Genomic DNA, 19,638 nt, shown 5'->3' on the forward strand with positions numbered 1-19,638 from the left:
GGGTTTTACCAGACAACTTGACTCCAGACCTCATCACCATCTTAGTTCAATTATGGACCAAGGAGATGAATTCCAAAAGTGATGTGAGCATGACTGCCCTTGACATCATGCTGTAAATTCTTGCATAAAAGAGTGGAGTGTTTTTAAAGATACTGAAATAATCAAATTTGAATCATAATTTTAGTTCTGAGTTAATAGTCTTAATTAAAAATTACTTGAATCAAATATCTCATTTTAATGTTCCAACATTTCTAATGAAAAAGTACTTTAACAATTGGAGTCTTGTAAATTTCAATTTGAAACAGAGAAAATCCTGTGCCTAATGAAATGGACCATCAGTGATAATATCCATTCTGTGTTAAATGTTGTTTATTGCAAGTACAGATACTGTTATCACAAATACTTAATATAACAACACTAATTAGAGATGCTCGTTCTGATCTTCCCTGAATAAAATTGAAAATCTAGGCCGTAGAGAACACAATTTTAGTGACTAAGTAAGTAAACAGTGGTGTGTTTTAAAAATGCAAGTAAGTGAGTCTGTATGATTTTTGTAAATCATTTGAAGAGCCAGTTATCTCATTGGACCTTGATTATCTCTCGGACCTGGTTCTGAAGCCTGTTACTGAGGCCATAAAAAAAAATGTAGTTTTTAACTCCATTAATGAGGCTAGACTGCACCAAGAATTTATGGACTTTTAGCACAAAGCAGTTCCCACTTTACCAATGAAGGCTTGAGTTGTTTTCAGGAAGTGTGATAGGGTCATGGATGATTTGCTTCCACTCCATTTCTGAGGTAGCTGATTGATGTGAGATTCACAGACTCTCACAGGGCAGGAGATGATTGAGGCAGCTTGGTGGCTTCTCTGAGGTACTGCTCTCCTTTTTGCTTGGTATCTCTATGCACCCTCCAAAGAAGCTTCATGCTTGCTAGAAGTTTCCAGTTTCTCATTACAATTTTAACTGTTTCTCTGTTGATATACAGAAAGGTACAATAAAATCAATATGTTATGCCAGTCCCACACGTGGTGCTTGCCTCTTAATGTCCGCAACAATTAGGGATGGGCAATAAAATCAGCCTTATGTCTTTGAAGATCACATATTTTAAAAGTTGGAACATTGGTTGTGATAAAGTACTCCTCCTTTGGGCTGAAAGGCCTTTTTCCCTTGGTCATGGTTTCAAGTGACTTTGTTTTAAAGACCAGAAACCTTGTGCTGCTTTGAGCTTCCTAAGTCATTCTTTGGTGGGACTTTCAGTTTAGCTCATGTGGTTTTTGGGTTTAGAAAATGGGTGGTTTTGAAGGCTTTAATGGGGTAGTCTTTCCATTCAGGTGATGATCACCAACAAACTGTAATTCTGCCATTTGGCCTAACAGAAAACATTGAGAGATAACTAAAATATTTGGCATGGTGTTGGGTTTGTGGCAGTTAACCTGTCAGTGTCTAAAATATTTTACCTTAGATCCATATGGATGTTGATATAATTTTATTCAGCCTGTGGAAAGCTTAATATATTCCAGAATCTGAGCTGTGGTTTCCAATGTGCAAAGGCAACTTATTACCATGTTGGAAAGATTATGCATCTTCACACCCTGTGACTTTTGCTTCTGGCTCCTCGCACAGTGCCCATAAAGTTTGTCTGAGGTCCTCCAAGTTTCTGCCTCTCAGAAAACACTTTATTAAACCCTCACAAAGGTGGTGAAGTCTGCTGAACAAATTCATATGTACCTAGCCTCCTATTGCCCATTTAAGGAAGGGACACATTAGAAAGTATTCTGTTGCAAGCCCTAGCCTTGTAATTCCTTTCTTATATCAACTACTAAGATTATGCCAAATTCAGAATGTGGCATTCTTGATACTTAATGATCCATATGAGAAGGTTTATTCTGCAAAGACGTGAGCTATTTTTCTACTGTTCATACCTCCTTTGGAGCAAAACTTTATTTTTTCCCCATGCATAGCTATGTCTGTTATTTTAGCAATAGGTTTTCAATTAAAATCACTTTTTTATTCCTCTTTTGTCTTTTGATGTTTGCCTAATGTTCCATTCATTGGACAAGTCAAACATTTCTAATCTCGTGCAATCCATAGCAAAAATGTTGAAAATCTTACAACTATTCATGGTTATTAGCAGTTGTTTAGAATGGAAGTTGCCTTCTGTGTAATCAGTGAAAATGGGGGTGGTGGAGGGAAAGGAATGGTGGTCATAAGACCAAATTTATTCTAATAAAGAATTCAAAGGATTATGAACAAGACATGAAAGCTATCAAAATCTCACTGAAATCCTGCAGTGATGTATTAATTTAACTTTCTCAGTGTCAAATGTGATAAAATTCTTTCATCAGTTAGCAACATGATCTTTCATCACTTTCTAATGAGTGTTTCAAGGAAAAGAGGCAACTTGGATGTGTATTGAAGGAAGCAAAGGGTAATTGTTTTTGTAACTGAATGCAGTTTCCAAAGTGGTTCTAAAGGGCTCAGAACTGGACCTCTTGCTTTTTTGGGGGTCTGTCTTAATGATTTGGGCTTGAATGTAGGGAACACAGGTTATAAAAAGCATGTGAATGATAGAAAAATTGTCCTTGTCATTGATTGTGAGGAATCAAACTGTAGTCTTCAGAAAGGTAATTGGTTCCACAAGAATGCAAATGGAATTCAATTCATTTGCAGTGCAAATTAATGCATCTGTGGGGAGCAAAAGATATAGCAAAGGGCATACCTACAAATGGTAGGATACTTTAGGGATCTTCGTACAGATGTCAGCAGGAGTCCGAAAGCAGCAAAGATGGTCAAGGAAGGCCTAATGGATTGCTTTCTTAACTGAGGAAGAGAAGATGGTGAAAACATATAGGTCAGGTAGCATCTGTGGAGAGAAAAGCAGTGTTAAAGTTTTGTTTGATATTAGATTGAGAGTGTCCTGTCTTTGAGTGGGGTATTAAGACAAAAAATAGTTTTTATTTTTCTTCAAAATTAAAAATTATGGCACCATTTATCCTTCATATTGGTTCCAGCACAACTGAGTTAAAAAAAAACTTTCCTACACGTTTCACCATAAAACTACTTATTACACATGACTTTGTTTTTTGCATTTTTTGCTCAGTATTATTTTATGGCTCATCCAAATTATAGCAACTCTTACCAGCAAAAACTAACTAACATTGCACTTGCTGTCAAGCTAGAATAATCTGCTCAAGTCTTATGGTGAGGTTAAAGCCATAGCCTTGATAGAATACTGAGTTGAGCATGTGGCACAAGCTTGCACTGGAGTGTTAGAAATAGCCTTAGTGGCCTTGCCTAATCACTAGCCACTATGAAATTTGACAAATAGAGAACAATACTGGATTTAGCTATAATGTATTTTCTAGTTAAGTGCCATACCTTCATTCTTCATTCATCATACAGTGCAAGCACCCACAGGAGAGCAGAGCAGGAAAGGGTGAAAAACAGGGTGCTTTGTGATAAACATTTTAAATGATAATATGCAAAGTTGAAAAAGTAGACTATTTTTAATACACATTTATTGGTAATAAAACTTCAGTCATGATTATTTATTCCTTGTATCTATCATTGGTTTCACAGAATACATTACTGATTTTCATCACTTGCAAAACTGATGATTTCTAGACTAGTAAAACTAGAGGGGAAAATGAAAGGCCTAGTAATTCAATTGCACTTATTTCTAGTGTAAAACTGTATATTTCCTGATCGATTTTGCTTTTCGTTTCGCATTGTCTTGAGTTTAGAAAATCTAATTGAATACAAAAGCTTTAGCTGCTGCTATTTAAGGTGCATTAGGGCACTGTGCTTTGATTCACAAAAGCCTAATGATTTGTTGCTGCTAGGCACAGACTGTTGTTGGCATATCCTTCCAGCAGTCGACTTTGCTTGAAACCTGGAACTGGATAAAGAAGATGGGGATGAATGAATTGAGTAATTTGTTGATTTCAGAGGATGGTGAATCTTTGTGATTCAAGCTATGTGAAAAATATATTTTAAGAACATGAAATATTCCCTGTACTATGATATAGTGGACAGAGGGACATATTGTGTACATGCATATATAAATTCAGTACTATTTGGTAAATGTGGTAACTTGTCTTTCTTTTGCAGTTACTGAGAAAGAAGTCCAGCAGTGGTGAGTAATGTTCTTAATACTTTAAAAAGAAAAATAAATTAATTGCTAAATGTAACTTTATGTACATTGGGAAAAATCCTGGATTTTAAAATTTAATTGTGCTTAGTAAAATGATCTCAACAATGTGATGGAAGGAAAACTTTGTTTGTCATTACTGCATTAGGGATCAGAAAAGTCAGCCAGTCTTTGGCTTCCACTGAGACTTGCTCGCTTCCACTGGAGGGCGGCACGGTAGCATAGCAGTTAGCGTAATGCTAATACAGTGTCAGTGATCAGGGTTCAATTCCTGCTGCTGTCTGTAAGGACTGCGTGGGTTTCCTCCAGGTGCTCTGGTTTCCTCCCACATTCCAAAGACGTACGGGTTCGTAGGTTAACGTGGGTGAAATTGGGCGGCGCGGGCTCGTTGGGCCGGAAGGGCCTGTTACTTGCTGTATAAATAAAAGTTTAAAGTTTAAAATGTTTGGTCAACAGGACTAGAGTTAGAATATGTTTTGTTGAGTTCTATGGTTTGAAGTCACTTTCCATCTAGAATGCTATGCAAGTGACATTTAAAGGATACCTCTGACTTAATTCCCAATGTGCATTGGATCCAGGCTGTGCCTCTTGTCCAGGCCTGTGTCAAAACTTTTACATTTGGTCATTGATGGAAAACAGCTGTAGAAAGTTGTCTTCGATATGATGCCCAAAACCACCAATGGTGCTTTGCATTGTTGTGTTATTATTCATAACAAATGAACGATTGAAGATGATATTCCAGTTGGATTTGTGAATTATGTTAGTCCAGCTGCAATCTGATATGAATACTTCATCTTATTATCCAGTCAATGTTATGGTACGTAGAGCAGCTCTGAAGTTCATCTAATCTGCGGACTTCGGAGAGATTAACTGGGAAATTGGATAAGGAAGAGAGCAGAGGACAAAAATGGGCGTAGACCTTAATTGAGAGAACAGTGTGCATGATGACAGTTGAAAGCCTACCCTGCCCCCCCAAAAAATTTTATCTGTAGCAATCAGGTGGGTGGATACAAGATTAATTTTGAGAGAACATTGTGCAAAAATTCCCTTCAAATCATTCATTTTGCATGGGGCCAACTGTTGGAAGGAAGAATCTTGTGGATTGCACTGTGATGAAAAAAAAGTGCATAAGTTGAAGAGTTGACTGAAAATGAATGATATTTAGGTTGACAGTTACAAGATTAATGGCAAGAACAATCAAGTTTAATTAAATCTATCTCCAGTTCATATTTAATTTCAAGTAGTTGACCTGTTTCATTATTATTGTTCAGTGGAGTAGCACAACTGCTCACACTGACTTTTGAGCTTAGAGGTGATACTTTTCATTATTTGTCCAATATCCAATGCCTTCAGTCAGGAAAAGCTGTTCTCTTTTAAGAAAGCTGTCTCCATTGAGTTCATGCCTATCTTGTCAGATATGTTAATATCCTTTGTAGAGCTTTTTTGGTTTGGAACACATATAATATTTTAGAGTCATTGTTATGTACTAGACTTGTGGGTGGTTCATGATTTTCTGATCAAAATAGTATTTGGTGGTTTTTCAACATACATGCATCTTGTTGGTTATTCCCAGCATTGCATCAGATGTCTATACAGAAGTTTACCCCAGTGGATTAATTGGTATAATCAAGCAAGTAATTTTGGCCATGCAGAATTGAAAATTCCCTCATTTCAACCTGTTGCCTATGTTATTAATTAGACCATAATACATAGGAGCAGAATTAAGCTATTTGGCCCTTTGAGTCTGCTCTGCCATTTGATCATGGGCTGATTTATTTTTCCCTCTCAACTCTGTTCTCCTGCCTTCTCCCTATAACCTTTGACAACTTGACAAATCAAGAACCTATCAACCTCCACTTTAAATATACCCAATGACTTGGCCTCCACAGCTGTCTGTGTCAGTGAATTCCACCGATTCACCACCCTCTGGCTAAAGAAATTTCCTCTTCATCTCCCTTCTAAAGGAAGGTCCTTCCATTCTGATGCTGTGCCCTCTGGTTCTAGACTCTCCCATTACTGGAAACATCCATCTCCACGTCCACTCTATCCAAGGCCTTTCAATATTCGGTAGGTTTCAATGAGATCCCCCCTAATCCTTCGAAACTCCAGCGAGTACAGGCCCCAGCAGTACAGCTTCTCATATGTTAACCCTTTCATTCCCAGGGTCATTCTTGTAAACCTCCTCTGGACCCTCTCCAATGCCAGCACATCCTTCCTTGGATATGGGGCCCAAAGCTGCTCTCAATACTCCAGATGTGCTCTGACCAATGCCTTATAAAGCCTCAGCATTATATTCTTGCTTTTATATTCTAGTCCTCTGGAAATGAATGCTAACATTGCATTTGCCTTCCTTGCTACCGACTTAACCTGTAAATTAACCTTTAGGGAATCCTGCACTAGGACTCCCAAGTCCCTTTGCACCTCTGATTTCTGAATTTTACTCCATTTTTTTTTAAAAGATAGTCTACGCCTTTATTCCTTCTACCAAAGTGCATGACTGTACACTTCCCCACTCTGTATCTCATCTTCCACTTCTTTGCCCATTTTCCCAACCTGTCCAAGTCCTTCTGCAGACTCCGTTCCTCAATACTGCCTGCCCCTCCACCTATCTTTATATCATTCGCAAACTTGGCCACAAAAAACCCTCAATTCTGTCCATCCAGATCATTAGCATATAATGTGAAAAGTAGCAGACCCAACACTGACCCCTGTGGAACACCACCTGTCACCAGCAGCCAACCAGAAAAGGCCTCCTTTATTCCCACTCTTTCTAGAACATAGAACATCACAGCACAGTACAGGCCTTTTGGCCCATGATGTTGTGCTGACATCTTATCCTGCTCTAAGATGTATCTTACCCTTCCCTCCCACATAGCCCTGCATTTTTATATCATTTATATGCTTATCTAAGAGTCTCTTAAATGTCCCTAATGTATCTGCCTCCACAACCTCTGCCAGCAGTGTGTTCCACACACACACCACTCTTTTTAAAAAAAAACTTGCCTCTGAAATCCCCCTTCTACCTTCCTCCAATCACCTTAAAATTATGCCCCCTTGTGTTAGCCATTTTTGCCCTGGGAAAAAGTCTCTGACTGTCCACTTGATCTATGCCTCTTATCATCTTGTACACCTCTATCAAGTCATCTCTCATCCTCCTCCTCTCCAAAGAGAGAAGCCCTAGCTCACTCAACCTATCCTCATAAGACTGCTCTCCAATCCAGGCAGCCTCCTGGTAAATCTCCTCTGGCATACTCTCTAAAGCTTCCACATCTTTCCTATAATGAGGTGACCAGAACTGAACACAATACTCCAAGTGTGGTCCAACCAGAGTTTTATAGAGCTGCAACATTACCTGGCAGCTCGTGAACTCAGTACCCCAAATAATGAAGGCCAACACGCCATAAGCCACCTTAACAGCCCTATCAATCTGTGTGGCAACCTTGAGGGATCTATGAGCGTGGACCCCAAGATCCCTCTGTTCCTCCACACTGTTAAGAGACCTGCCATTAACCTTGTACTCTACCTTCAAATTCAATCTTCCAAAGTGTATCACTTCACTCTTTTCTGGGTTGAACTCCATCTGCCACTTCTCAGCCCAGGTCTGCATCCTGTCAATGTTCTGTTGTAATCTACAGCAACCTTCTACACTATCCACAATACCACCAACCTTTGTGTCATTGGCAAACTTACTAACCCACCCTTCCACATCCTCATCCAAGTCGTTTATAAAAATCACAAAGAGCACTGGTCCCAGAACAGATCCCTGTGGAACACCACTGGTCACTGACCTCCAGTCAGAATATGCTCCATCTACCACCACCCTCTGTCTTCTATGGGCGAGCCAATTATGAATCCACACAGCCAAGTTTCCCTGGATCCCATGCCTCCTTACTTTCTGAATGAGCCTTCCCTGAGGAACCTTATCAAATGCCTTACTAAAATCCATGTACACCACATCCACTGCTCTAACCTTCATCATGTGCTTTGTCACATCCTCAGAATTCATTATGCTTGTGAGGCATGACCTGCCCCTCACAAAGCCATGCTGACTGTCTCTAATCAGCCTATGCTTTTCCAAGTGTGCATAAATCCTGTCCCTGAGAATCTTTTCCAGTAATTTGCCCACCACTGAAGAAAGACTCACTGGTCTGTAATTCCCAGGGTTATCCCTACTCCCTTACTTAAACAAAGGAACAACATTTGCCACCCTCCAATCATCTGGCACTACTCCTGCGGCCAGTGAGGATGCAAAGATCATTGCCAAAGGTGCAGCAATCTCTTCCCTTGCTTCCCATAATAACCTTTGATAGATATGCCATCCGGCCCTGGTGACTTACCTATCCTAATGGTTTTCAAAAGTTCCAGCATATTCTCTTTCCTCACGTCGACATGCCCTAGTGTATCAGCTTGTTGTACACCATCCTCACAAATATCAAGGTCTCTCTCTCTGGTGAATACTGAAGCCAGGTATTCATTAAGGACCTCCCCTACCTCTTCCGACTCCAGGGACATGTTTCCTCTTTTATCCCTGATATGTCCTACCTTCACTCTAGTCATCCTCTTATTCTTCACATACATGTAGAACACCTTGGGGTTTTCCTTAATCCTACTCGCCAAGGCCTTCTCATGCCCCTATCTTGCTCTCCTGAGTCCATTCTTAAGCTCCCTCCTGGCTACCTTGTAACTGTCCAGAGCCTTGTCTGATCCAGGCTTTCTAAACCTTAGGTAAGCTTCTTTCTTCCTCTTAACAAGATATTCTACATCTCTTGTCAATGATGGTTCCTTCACTCTACCATCCTTACCTTGCCTCAATGGGACAAACCTATGCAGAACCCCATGCAACTACTCACAAAACAACCTCCACATTTCTGCTGTGCACTTCCCCAAGAATATGTGTTCCCAATTTACCCTCCCAAGTTCCTGCCTAATAGCATCATAATACCCCCTCCCCAGTTAAATACTTCCCATATTGTCTGGTCCTATCCTTCTCCAAGGCTGTGGTAAAGGTCAAGGAGTTATGGTCACTGTCTCCAAAATGCTCTCCCGTCAAGAGATCTGAAACCTCATCAGCCTCATTGCCTAGTACCAGGTCCAGTTTGGCCTCTCCTCTAGTTGGCCTATCCACGTACTGTGTCAGGAATCCTTCCTGGACACACCTAACAAACTCTGCCCTACCTATCCCCTTTACACTAAGGAGGTGCCAATCAATATTAGGGAAGTTGAAATCACCCATGACAGCAACCCTGTTATTTTTGTACCTCTCCAAAATCTGCCTCCCGATCTGCTCCTCAGTGTCTCTGCTGCTACTGGGGTGGGGGGGGAGGGGGGTGGTCCATAGAATACTCCCAATAGAGTGAGCGCTCCCTTCCTATTTCTGACTTCCACCCACACTGGCCCAGTGGACGATCCCCCCAGGATGTCCTTCCTTTCTATAGCTGTGACACTGTCCCTGATTAGCAAAGCCACCCTCCCCCCTCCCCCACCCCACCTCTTACCTCTGTCCCTTTTGAAACATGTAAACCCAGGAATATCCAACAGGCATTCCTGCCCTTGTGACAGCTAAGTCTCTGTAATGGCCACCACGTCATAGCTCCATGTAGCTACCCATGCTCTAAGTTGATCACCCTTGTTCCTGATACTTTAATGCAAGAAGTAGACACACTTCAGCCCATCCAACTGACTGCAATTTTGCCCTTTCAACTGCCCATCCTTCCTCAGTCTTTCTATACGCTGCATCTACTTGTACACTAAATGCATGAACCTCTGACCTGTCACTCTGCTTCCCATCTCCCTACCGAACTAATTTAAACCCTCCCCAACAGCTCCAGCAAACCTGCCCGCAAGAATATTGGTCCCCCTCCAGTTCAGGTGTAAACTGTCCCTTTTCCCCAAGTCATAGATGTGTGAAGATGAATATCAATTATTTTATTATTGGGATCTATGTGTTGGATGGAGTGAAGAGAAAATGAAGCAGCACCTTCTCCTTAGTAATAGCAACTACTCACTTCTGCCCCGACTCTCGAATTTTTGGCATGTTGCTGGTGTCTTCCACAGTGAAGACTGTCGCAAAATACTTATTCAGTTCGTCCGCTCTTTCTTTGTTCCCCATTACTATCTCTCCAGCATCATTTTCCAGTGGTCTGATGCCTACTCTTGCCTCTCTTTTACTCTATATATTTGAAAAACTTGGTATCTTCTTCTATATTATTGGCTAGCTTACCTTCATATTTCATATTTTCTCCCCTTATTGCTTTTTTAGTTGCCTTCTGTAGGTTTTTAAAAGCTTCCCAATCCTCTAGCTTCCCACCAATTTTATGCCCTCTCTTTGCTTTGATGCTTTGACTTCCCTTGTCAGCCGTGGTTGCCTCATCCTCCCTTTGGAATGCTGCTGCTTCTTTGGGAACTGATGCTGCATCTTCCAAATTACTCCCAGAAACTCCTGCCATTGCTGCTGTACCGTCATTCCTGCTAGGGTCCCTTTCCAATCAGCATAATTGCAGGGAAAATGTAATTTTAAGGATTTTCGGAAAGAATATTAGCCAAAGTTTTGCTGCTAGTTAACCAGTGGATTCTGCTTGGTGGTTATAATGCCCTCCTTAAAACCTCATCCTTTTGTCTTGGGAACAATTGCAAATAATTGGGGTAGTCTTAAGTTGTGTTGTTTCACTGGAAAGAGTCCTTCTGGTATTGAAAACTGCATCATTGCTTCACCAACATTATTGGTATGTTTATCTTCAAGGGTTATCTTCAAAACAAAATGATTCTTCCATTATAGCACCACATTAACTGGCATAAATACAGAATATGCCCCTTCTTAAAAAAGACATGCTGGTGAGAAAAAAATCATAGACATGTAAACATGAATATCAATTATTTTACTATTGGGATCTATGTGTTAGATGGAGTGGAGAGAAAATGAAGCAGCACTCGAGTATTAGTAAGAGCCATAACAACCAGAGGCAAAGTGGTGTGAATAAAAAGCAAATTACTTCAGAGGCTGGAATCTTAAATATGACAAGAAATCTCGCAAAAACTGAGCAGGTCACATAGCATTTTGGGGAGAAAGAGTTTTGGATCAATGACCTTTCATCAGAATCAAAGGATCTATTTAACTGCAACTAAAAGAGGCCGCAAATTCCCCGTGTAAATTGATCATTCTTTAATGATATTCTCTTGGTAGGTGCTTCCTATGGGTGCATGGTCATAATTGCAGCATAAAAGTTTTAGTAAATTTACTTCATAACCATGGATAAAGAAATTACAGAAAAAGCTTTTGAATGGGGTGATAATTCAACTTTTTCCAACTTCCCTCTGCCCTGTAAAGACTTGCTTTATTTGATGATTTTGCTTTGTCTTTATCTCCATGGCAGAAGGATAAATGTAACATCATTTTACTGAAATTATTTAGTTAGCCTGTGACCAGCTGCTAAGAAAATTGTTTATGACTCCTCCAACATTAAACCAGTTCTGTGCAATATTCAGAACTTGAGTGAACGTTCTCACTGTGATAGCAAATGTCAATTCTTCTCTCTCCATTAGTACTGATGCCCTATACAAGTATCTAATTCTTATTATTTTTTTAAAATTTGCTTTCTGTTCTCCTGAATAGATTAACCAGGGTTTTATCTCTGACATCATTGGTATCTTACCCATTCATGATAACGGATGACCTTTCAAACACGGTGACAACATGTGGCCACTGTTCTTCTATTACTCAAATAATCAGACTATACTTTCAGCAGTGATTGGGGAGTGATTGCAATTCTTGCCCCCAAAAGGTACTTTTTTTCCCCACAAAGCTGATTTGAAGAAATAAAGTAAAATCAGCTAACCCTTTTTTAAAAAATATTCATTGCTGGACAAGCCATAATGCCATATCTGATAACTGGATGTGTTTGATAGGGTGGAGTGCAAAACATACTGTGACTTGGAAAGGAAATTGCAAGATTTGTAACGTTCTGGGCCTATTTTCTTCACCACTCATCTGCCTCCCTCCAAACAAATGCTTACATGTAGATACCAGAGGCTGCAGATGCTGGAATCTGGAGCAAAAAAAAACTGCTGGAACAGCTTGGCAAGTCGAGCAGCATCTGTTGAAGCAAAGGGCTAGTTGAGGTTTTGGATTTAGACACTGTCTCAGGATTGAGAGTGTAGAGTCCAATATAAATAGGTGAGAGGAAGGGTTGATGCAAGGACTAGTAGGTGATAGGTGGAACCAGGCAGGGAGGGAGATCGGCATATAGAGCCAGGAAGGAGAGCAGTGGAATCAGAGACAGTGGCTGGTGGGTGACAGACAGAGACAGTTAAGGAAAGAGGGGAAATAATTGGGGCCAGATGAAGAAGGGAGAGGGACAGACAGAGGCTGGAAAGTGACAAGTTGAAACAAGAGGCTGCTGATGTTGGAATCCGATTAAGCAAGGAAGATGAAGAGTAGATCCAGTTAAGGAAGGGGTGAGGGGCAAATGGAACCATTCGGGGGAGGGGTTAGATGAACCCGGAGGTGTGTTCTGTGGGTGATAAGCAGATGGCCCAGGTGGGGAAGGTTAATGAATCTGGCTGATGGGGAGGGAGTGGAAACCAGAAGGGGAGAGAAAGGAACACAATGAGTGTGGGTTACCTGAAGTTGGAAAATTCATTTGTTCGTACCATTGGGTTATAGACTACCCAGGCAGAATATGTGGTGTTTGCATGTGGCCTTTTCAGTTATATTACTGCATGTTCAATAAATAAATTCAGCAGCCTAATGTGATGTTTCAGATGTGCAGGTAAAAAAAAAAATTCCTCTACATTTTAACCACTTTTATTGTATGAATGCAATAGTAATCTGTTTATAATTTATGACACTTCTTGTATCACATACCAGCTGTTGAGAAAATTTGGTTTCAAAATATATTTGAATTGACAAGATGAGATGAAGATGAGAATTGGTTTACCGTTTTCAAAAAAATCTGCGCAGCTGTGATTTCTGTATAGATTTGCTTGTGTATTTTAAATATATTAAACAGAATAAGCTAATGTTGACGTTAAAACAGGGCTACGGTGTAGGGCTTTGCAACAAGTTTTATACATCAGTGCACTTTTGAGTTAACTCCATAAAAGAGCATGTTTTCTTCCAAAAAAATTTGTTACTTGCTTGAATTCTTTTATCAGTGGCTTTTCAATTTCCTGTTTATGACACTATACCTGTCAGTTTTCTCTTCCCAATACATAGCAGCCCAGTGGAAAATAAAAGATGTTTCAGAAGGAGCTATTGAATGAACAATCATCCTTCCTGGTTATAATCAGGATTTCATTTAGAGTCATGGAGCATAAAAATGGGCCCTTCAGCCCACTGATTCCACACTAACCATTTACATTAATTGTACTCTAAACCCATTTTATTCACTCTACATTCCCATCAACCTTCCTCAGATTCCACCATTCGCCTACACACTGATTTAAAAAAAAATAATCTACCAACCCACACCTATGGCATGTGGGAGGAAACTGGAGCATGTGGAGGAAATCCACATGGTCATAGGGAGAACGTAGATACAGTCTCCAGTTCATATCTAATGATGTATGTTTCCTGTTGCGCATTGCTTTAGTTTTCTTTAAAAAACTGTTCCAGCAGTATGTCATGGCTAATTTTCTGAAATTTTGCAGTCAGTGATGAAGAGGCAGCACTCGTTTTTGACCTTGGAGGATACTGCCCACAGGAATCTAAGGATTCCTGTAGCGTAGAATTACTCTTTCCAGGCATTAATTTAATCTTGGAGCTGTTATAAAGAATCTCTGGCATTGGGCAGTTGTAATATTATTAAGCAGGCTCATCAGTAAATCTCATTAAATTCTTACAGGCAGCAAAGCTGGAAACTGAAGGTCTAATTTTTTAATCATTTAAAAAAAATTACAGAGCAAAATAAATTTTGGAGCATTCATATTAAAGTAGGAGTTGAAATATAAACTTAAAATTAATTAAATTGAATTTTTAAATAATTATTTGGACATTGGACTCCATACACATTTCTATCTCTCTGGATAACAAGGGGTTCAGTAATTGTGGCTTGGTATGCTATGAAGAACTCTAATTGCACTTCATTCAAAAATCTTAATGGAAGAGCTTTTACAGCTGAAATAGTGTCTAAAATGTTTTTCTTGTCAATTCAGTAATTTTTTAAAAAAGATTTCCATTTGCAAGGACATTAACAGGAGAAATAACTTATCACTGACAGGAACTTTTTGATTTCTGTTTAAACTACACAAGCATACCCTAGAAATTGCACTCAGTTCTACAGTGTATTAATTGCAAAATCTGGGCCATTGTAATATCTTAAATTCCTTCCCTGGGTCTGTAAGCTTGAGAAAGGTGCACATACAGTACTATCAGTATGATTTTTAGGAACTCAAGTCAACATTTACTTTATTTAGACTATTTGTAAATATAATGGCTGTTTCCCTATGAAGTTTGTTTAATAATATTGTTATAGACCTTGTTCACTAGTTTCTAACTCTCCATTCTGCCAAACATGAGTTTACTTAATTTTCAATTTGTTTCATGGTGTCTTTTTTTTAAAGTTGGCAGCCTTTGGTTTCTAGCTTTTTTCTCTCTCCATCTTTTCTTCAACAATGTTTTAAGCTTTTAAGAGGTGTGTTTAGGCTGGAACAACTGTAATCACCTAACCGCCAGTTCTCTGTCCCCCTGTTCCATGGCAAAACACTCCTGTCTCTGTGCTTCTGTTATTTGAAAGATTAGTCTGTGGCCAAAACTTCTCTCACCTCGAAAGCTTAAAAAGTAGACAAAAGAGAAATGCAATGCCATATGGAGATCTAGAAAAAGTGAGTGAAGGATAAGGAGCAAAGATAATGAGGAAAAATATGTGTCACAGAGTACAAAATCAGAGAGTGCATATTGTTGTAAAGGTAAATTTTGTCTCAGAAGGTCTGAGAAAGTCATAGGATAAGTGGCTGAGGGATTGACTGCCAGCGATCTGTTACCATCCACTATAAGGTGTTTATTGTCCCACTCTCCAACACCCAAACCTGTTCTTAACCTAAATTTATCTGACATATGACCTATTTCTATGACCTCAAATCCATGTGGATATGATAAGTCTTTAGGGATCTTCCATAACCTTGTCTTTCTTCCTCAGTGTTACTTCGTTTTGGCAGTCTGGCATATCCTCTAACTCCATATGTGAACTGTATATGGAATTTCCATTATTATGCTTTCATCCTTCTCAAAAGAAGTTTTGGTGGTATGACCTTACTGGACAATATTGATGGAGGCAATATTGACCTTGGCAGGCAACTGCAGGAGCTGGCAACAGGAATTGCAGAAAAATGTGTTCTGTAGTTTTGTTTAAAAGACTTTAAACAATAGTGACAAATAATATCCTGATTTTAAGTACTTCAGATTTTAAATGCCACTTGAACAAAATAGATTCCACCTTTGCGCAAAAGTCTTTGTTTAATTAGAAGCACATCACATTATCTTGATGCAATTACCATTTTAATGGTGTTGAGGTTTCTGTAAATGAATCTTTCTGTAGTGTAGAGTTGTCCATGTAATGTCTGGTTCATTGACAATTGACACCCATGGCAATTAATAATTGGCTCAATTATTGATATGCTGTTCCAAGTGCATTCCACTTTTTAACTTGTGTTGTAGTGGTGATTATTATGACTTTAATTTTTGTGTAGATTATTAGGAGCTAAATTTGTGGCTGTTCTGGCGTTTGCTTATGTCTTGAAAGGTATAGAAGTGAATTATCCTGGATATTTTAGTTGCCATTACAAGGAACACCCAGCACAGAATTGGGGAGTTTGGCCCAATGAGCCTGTGGTGGTGTTTATACTTGGGGCTTGAATTTGTTCATTTTAACTGATCAAGCTCTATGATATGTTGCTTCTACTGTTAAGCATCCATTTAGACCTGTGCTGCAACTTGACAAGGTAGCTACTTCACTTTTAGGTACTCCTTATCCTTTTCTAAACTCATTAAACATGAGATGGTGCACTAGTTTGTTGATGGTGAGCAGAATGAGGAACACATTAGACCAAGTTAACATATTGTGATGGAATTCAATTATGCTGCTATTGATTGTCCATGTTGCCTCTAGGTTGCCCACGTTTTGAGCTGTTAGGTCTCTTCCAAATCTAGCTCATTTAACTTTATTGTAGGGCTGCACATTATGGAGCAGTTTGTCCTCAGTGTGATAATTGAGTTTGTTTCCACAAAGACTGTCTGGCAGTCACTCCCATCCCAAAACTATCATGTATGGTTTTACTTGTGATACATCAATCAAAGATGATCAAGTCACTTGTATCTTTTTCTCATGTTAATTCTCTCACGATCTATCAGAAGCACAGTCTGACCTCTATGCCCTTTGTCAAACAACTTGGTCAGTGGTGATGTGTACAGTTTCTTTTCATTCTGCTAATTGTTTGGTGAAACTGAGAGATTAATGTGGAGGTTATAACCTCTTTAGTGACTGTTTTAATTTGATACTGTGTTAATCTTACATTGGTATATAATTGGTATAATAGCTGAGTGATTTATCCTTGGAGCACTTCAAGTAGGAAGTTTTATCTGGAATTCATTGACATCAGGTTGTAATGTAATGTTCAGTCTTTTAAGTATATGTATTTTTTTTATTACTATCAGGGGCAAATTGAATGTTTCATCTTTCCTAAGACCAAACAATTTACTGTTTTTTGTGCCAAAACTTCACTGTGGTTTGTCTTCAAGTGTTAATTTTTTTTCCATGTTTTTGTTTCATAAGTATTATAGTGAATGGATGAATAACTACATATCCTTATATGCTGTTTTCAATTAAATGTTAGTTTTTTTACATTTAGGCTACAACCCTTTTAGAAAGGAAAATCTTGAGCTTCTTGATGACTTGGAATAGCTTATTGAAAGGTGCAGTTCTAAAATGCTAGTCCCAAGGTGTACACAGAACAAGATCTTATTAAGAGCAGCCTTGCAAGCCTAAGTATTCCCAAGCTCAAAAGGGAAAAATATATTTGTGTCCCTTTGATCTCTCAATAATTCCATTTGAAAGGGTGCTGACAAGGGAGGACCAGATCAAATTCCAGTCTAATGTTTGTAAAGAAAAGTAGTGACTTGCAAATTTTGCTTTAAGAGATTTGAGATTTAATAAAAACAAGTTCCAGAAGGCTTGCAAATAACTAGTATCGAATTGTTGTGGACCTCCTTGCCACTGGGCCAGGACTTTGTTCTGTCAAGTTCATGTTGTAGCTGGTGTTCAATGGTAACCCCATTTAAAAGAATTCATGCAAAGGCATTTTCCACTCCTTGGACTGGTTTGGAAGCACTCATCCTCATTCCTGAGGGATTGCCAAAGAAGACGAATATTGTGGGTTATTTTGCAACTATTTGAGAAGAGTGATTGATTCAGTTCAGTGCTTCATCTGCAAGATAGCTCCTCCAGAACTACATTCCTCCAGCTGACATTATATGTAAACCCTGTGCAGTCAGACTTGAACTTCCAACTTTCTAACATGGAAAAAGTGTCATTTGATGTTACAAGCTTTAATCCTATATTGTTCTTTGGAAATGTAACTTTATCAATGTATACTCATCCGAATATTTTGGATTTCCAAGTAATAATCTCCCTTTTCCTTTAAGGATGAGAAACACTGTTTGCCAAGACTTGTTCCACTTGTACATTTTGGAGATAATAAAAAAAAAGCAATTTTGTGTGAACTAGTATTGCTATGAAGCAATTAGTTGAGCAAAAAATAGTTAACATTGTCAATAAACTCAATTATTCTGCTACCTATCTAATAATTGGAAGCAGAAATATTGTAACTTTATTGATGCTATTTTGATTTTGCAGTCTCCTACTTGATGCCTTCCACAATGACAGCTAGAAGATTGTGGAGTTCTTTAAATAACCATTTCAGCTATCCATAATACGTTGTCAATATGTCAGGTGGAACATAACCGTACAGAAATGCCAACTGCTCATGGGGCATTATCTATTTTTAGCATTGTGTTTTATTCAGACTGCCATTTTACAGTTTTCTTTTGATCTCTCATAAGTAAGCAATTAACATTTAAACAATGAACATTTTATCCGTTTGACAAAATATTCAGTGAAATTATCAAGTTCTGTCGTGTTGTTACTCGCAAAGAATGATGGATTTTATGAACTTTTTTTGAATACTTAGATATTAATAGAATTTCAACTAATAATAAGTTTGACGATAATGTGGTAAGGTGATCATTTCCAATGATCATTAAGGTGAGGATATAGCTTTTGAAAATTAATACACGATGTTTTGTGTAACATTCCTTGCCCAAAATATACCTCAGATTCTTTTTTTTAAAAAGCAAAACATTAACAGAATTGGTTTGAATATAAGAAATAGGAGGAGGCCACATGGCCCCTTAAGCTTGATTTAATAAGGTTGTGGCTGATCTAATCTTGGCCTCAACTTCACTTTTCTGTCTGTTGCCCAAGTATCCTGACTTCCCTATCATCCATCCTTGTATATATTTGGTGACTCAAGCTCTGCAGCTGTCTAGGACAGATAATTGCTAAAATTCACAAACCTCAGAACAATTCCTCCTCATGGGTGGGCACTCTTTATTCTGAAATTAGATTTTGCCATGAGGGAATTCATGGTCAGAGACATACTGGCACAGTGAGTAGAGCTTCTGCCTCAGCTCCAGCAACCCAGATTCAGTCCTGATCTCTGGTGCTGTCTGTACATTCCCCTTTGACCGCATGGGTTTCCTTTGGGTGGTGTGATTTCATAGAACATTACAGCACAGTACAAGCCCTTCGGCCCATGATGTTATGCCAACATTTTATCCTGCTCTAAGATCTATCTAACCCTTCCCTCTCACATAGCCCTCCATTTTTCTATCATTCATATGCCTACCTAAGAGTCTCTTAAATGTCCCTAATGTATCTGCCTCTACCATCTCTGCCAGCAGTGCATTCCATGCACCCACCACTGTTGTGTAAAAAAAAAACACACACCACCACCAACTTGCCTGTTACATCCCCTCTATACCTTCCTGCAATCACCTTAAAATTATGCCCCCTCGTGTTAGCCATTTTTGCCCTGGGAAAAAATCTCTGACTGTCCACTTGCTCTATGCCTCTTATCATCTTGTACACCTTTCTCAAGTCACCTCTCATCCTCCTCCTCTCCAAAGGGAAAAGCCCTAGCTCACTCAACCTATTTTCCTAAGATATGCTCTCCAATCCAGGCAGCATCCTGGTAAATCTCCTCTGCACCCTCTCTAAAGCTTCCACATCCTTCCTATAATGAGGCAACCAGAACGGAACACAATACTCCAAGTGTGGTCTAACCAGAGTTTTATAGAGCTGTAACATTACCTGGCAGCTCTTGAGCTCAATACCCCAACTAATGAAGGCCAACACACCATAAGCCGCCTTAACAGCCCTATAAATCTGCATGGCAACCTTGAGGGATCTACGGACGTGGACCCCAAGATCCCTCTGTTC

General features: G+C 39.2%; 1 protein-coding gene across 1 annotated transcript in view; it reads left to right on the forward strand.

Annotated features, from left to right (window-relative positions):
- LOC127582083 (neuronal calcium sensor 1) overlaps positions 1-19,638 on the forward strand; it is a 68,532-nt gene that overhangs the window by 19,151 nt on the left and 29,743 nt on the right. Inside the window, exon 3 of the mRNA XM_052037076.1 lies at positions 4,111-4,135. Coding sequence (XP_051893036.1) covers positions 4,111-4,135 — 25 coding nt within the window. The remainder of the gene's footprint in view (positions 1-4,110; positions 4,136-19,638) is intronic.

The sequence above is a fragment of the Pristis pectinata genome, chromosome 23, assembly GCF_009764475.1.
Source record: "Pristis pectinata isolate sPriPec2 chromosome 23, sPriPec2.1.pri, whole genome shotgun sequence".
Taxonomy (NCBI): Eukaryota; Metazoa; Chordata; class Chondrichthyes; order Rhinopristiformes; family Pristidae; genus Pristis; species Pristis pectinata.